General features: G+C 36.1%; 1 protein-coding gene across 1 annotated transcript; it reads right to left on the bottom strand.

Moving 5' to 3' along the window:
• Nucleotides 1-270: 270 nt before the first annotated feature.
• Nucleotides 271-2963, bottom strand: LOC111995065 (uncharacterized). Its single transcript, XM_065767141.1, has 2 exons — nucleotides 2954-2963; nucleotides 271-1244 (listed from the first exon to the last, which is right to left on the bottom strand). Exons 1-2 carry the CDS (start codon nucleotides 2961-2963, stop codon nucleotides 271-273), a joined length of 984 nt encoding a protein of 327 aa, XP_065623213.1.
• Nucleotides 2964-3858: the final 895 nt, after the last annotated feature.

Genomic DNA, 3858 nt, shown 5'->3' on the forward strand with positions numbered 1-3858 from the left:
CACACACTTGTTCCTTAGTCACCATATTCAGGCCCACATCCATATGGGCTTTTCTTTTTCCTTCATTCTTGCTCATTCGACTCAGCCTTCTTCAATATTTAAATTCTTACTTCCTAGGGTCTCTTTAGAATTCACGTGATCAGCAACAGTCCTCTGTTTCACTACATGGTTGCTGCGATTTTTATCACCCATTTTAGAATCTTTCCTTTTCCGTGAAACTACCACCCAAGGGCTGAAAGCAACACCGCTTGTCTCCTCCTCCGAGGTATCTCAATTTTCGGGAATATCCTCGAGGTGTGCCACAGGTGATGATGTCTTTGGATTCCCTCTGTTATTGTTATTGGCAGCAAAGGAATCATGAGGACCCGCTGATGAGCACAGTTTGATGGTGAATGGACAGAATTCCCACTGATGGCCTAGGCAACCACAATCAAAACACAGTTGGTTCAACCTTTCATAAACAACAGGCTGACTCCGCTGTCCTATTAGCACATTGGTGACCAACGGCTTGTTCATGTCCACTTGAATGCATAGACGCGCGTATCGTCCTCTGGCTTCCAAAGCAGTATGTGTATCCACCCTTAAAATCGTCCTTAATGCCTGCCCAATCTGCCTGAGCATAGTGGCCTCATAATACTCTAAAGGCAATTCATTCAACCTGACCCACACTGCCATTGAAGAAATTGAAGCTTTCGATGGCTTGAAATTCGCTTCCCATTTCCGAATGGATAAGAAATGGCCCCCAACAAACCAAGGACCTTTCTTAAGCACTGCTTCAAGATCCTCATCAACTAAAAATCTTAATAGGAAAAAATCTCTACCAAGATCCACCATGTCCACCCTCCCATTCAATTTCCAGAGGTCTAGCAACTTTGAACGGAGATAGTTGTATCCCACATTTTTGCCAAAAACCTTTACAATAATCTCATTTGTCCATGAAGCCCAAATGCTTTGTTTAGTTTCCTTTGACAGGCACATCGAAGCAAATCCTTCCCTAATCTCCTCAAGCTCTTCATCTGAGTCTGAATCCGCCTCCATCTGATCTGTAAAAACAAAAGCTTGGGAGTGAGCTCCTGGTATTTCCCCAACCAACTTGTCCTTAAAAGAAAGCTTGGATGGTTGGTTGGCTTCCCCACCCTGGGAAGCTCGTCTGTCATTTGAAGAATGATGAGAATCTTTCACTTTTTTGGTGCTGCGAGCTAGTTCATTTTCCTCTTCCAGGGAACGAGAGCGAGAGCGTTCCACTGAGAGTATGTATTATGTATTAGAATAAAATTTACAATACAAGTTGTGCACTTCACCTTCGCAGATGGGCTTTTCCTCTCCTTGCAAAGTGACACCGTTTGTACTTCAACAGGTGCGTACTTCGTTCACACACTCTCTTTCTTGGTTCAATTTAGTTTGTACTTTCTATTACCAAAAAAAAAAAAAAAATCGTTAACATAATTATTGTTCCTATGTGTACAAATTGTAACAATCTTTGCATTTGATCATTTGAGCATAGGAGCTAAAATTGGTTACATTCAATGCAAAGCTGACACCTTCAAAATTAAATACTGTGGGGGTAAGAGCCCAAATTTGTATATTGGGCTTTGTGCTTTATTTGGGAACATGAGCATGTCCGAGGAGGAGTGAATGATTGGGAGAGACCCCAGGTTAAGAGTCACATAAGGAAGGAATGAAGGAATATAGTCCGAGGAGGAACTCTTTCTCAGATATGATGAACACTAATCAAATCTGTATTTGGGCAACCTAAGTGACCTTCTAGGAAGTTTCAATGATAATAATGAGCCTCATGCACATATAAGAGTGATAGAAACTCAGAAATATCTAAAGGAAAAGTTGCTACCAACGCATTAAATGCACTGCAGCAACTTTTTTGGCTACATTTATATAGAGAAAACCCTTGAATAGTGCAGTCTCAGCCACCACAACTCACAGAAAGTCAAAAAGGATGTCTGATGGGACATGCATTCAAGTGAAGGCTTAGATGATTAACAAGTGTAGGATTAAGATGGTTTGAAAGGAACTATGTAATGTGAAATATCTCCCATGAGAAATGGGGGGGGGGGGGGGGAGGGGGGGGGGGGGGAAGAAAAAAGAGAAAAGAAAACTCTGGAGTAATCAAAGTTGTATTTATAAACAATTATATTGATTTATACTCTAAATTATCTCATCGGACAGTGAATTTATTCAATCCAATTAGTTTTGTTCTTGCTTGATCATCTTCTAAATCCATAGTAGCCGTTATTAACTTCATTGAGGCCTAGCTCTTTAACTGATTCTTTACAAATTTATTGTATTAGGCTCATTTGGCCATTATCCAATTCTTCTTTGGGCTTGGGCCCTATATTGTGACCGTACAAATACCAAAATCACACTTCAAAAAAAAAAAAAAAACTTAATTTAGAATATAATGTGTTATAGTCTATAGAAGGTTAAAATAGAATATAACTTATAAGATATCAATAATCTAAAATGTAAGGAAACTTGTTAAGAAATGTGATTTTAATTCCATTTCTGAGAGATCCTTTTGCTTAATCTTTTCAACCATTGTATTGCTTTGTATTCAAGAATATATGTGAATTAATATTTCCCTAAAATTATATATAAAAAAGGAAGTAATAAAAAGTATGATTTTGGATGGAATAGAATAGCCAAAAAAAAAAAACCTACTTTCACTCACTAGTCACTATAGCACCTCAAAAAAGTCGACGACCACAAATTGTTTCACAATTTTTTGTTACAATTGTTGCGTGGCAAAGTGTGATTATTGAAAAAAAAAAATTATGATGGTGGTACTCTATCATCATTGGCTCATCCCTTATATGGCATGAAGATGGAGGTTTTCTTTCTCATGTGGGACAACAAATTTACCTAGGTTCCAACATGGTCTAACCCTTAGCCTTGAAGTAAAAATTATCCCCACAGTTAGTATTTGTTAATCACTTACAATATGCCATAGCAGAGTTTTGACAAAAAAAGTTGTGAAATAATTTGTAGTCTAGAACTACTCATAGCACATCTGTTTCGTATAACAATTTTTTCTTTCCTTACTAGCATTTTTTAGTCTCAAACCCAAATTTTTTTTTTTTTTTCCAAACCCAAATTTCAATTGTGTATGACAATTACACTTGCATATAGTTGTTTATTTATTTTGTTATTAATATCAATTAATAATTTTTTGGATTAATTTTACTCTCTTTAGATCTTGCCCCCCTCACTTAAAATTCTGGCTCCACTCTGTGTGGCCGCCAACCCTAATCTAATTAGTTTGTTGCATTCCAAAGTTGTCAAAATTTAGCTATTAAGACTTAGCTTTTACTTTTTATTTGTATATTTAAAAAACAAAGCTACTTAATATACTCTAAAAGGAAAGAAAAAAAAAAGAAAAAGAGTTGTGTATAAGCTAAAACTTTTTTTTTTTTGGAGATAGTTTCAACCTATGGTATCCGCTTCTGTTTCAACCTATGGTATCCGCTTCTGATGATAACTCTTTATCATAGAGTTATCATCAGACCAAGATACCAATCAATTTTTGGTGTAGATGAGAATTGAACCTCAGATCTCTTATACAACTATCAGAGACCTTACCAATTGAGTTAAAGCCTGAATAATACATAACTTCCATAACCAATATGAAAGCTAGTTTGTTTTATAAATACGTTCCAATTTATTTGAATGGAGGAAGAATTATATATATGTTCTTATCCATTTTAATATTCATATTTAATTTCTATAAATCTAACCGTATATATTTGATGTCACATCATTTATAATTCTATTCTGGATTGATAACCCTTCGATTTAGTAAGTTTAGAAAACAACACAATAAAGTCAAACAAGCAGGCCAAAAGC

Source organism: Quercus suber, unplaced genomic scaffold (genome assembly GCF_002906115.3).
Source record: "Quercus suber isolate HL8 unplaced genomic scaffold, Cork oak 2.0 scaffold_777, whole genome shotgun sequence".
NCBI classification, from domain to species: domain Eukaryota; kingdom Viridiplantae; phylum Streptophyta; class Magnoliopsida; order Fagales; family Fagaceae; genus Quercus; species Quercus suber.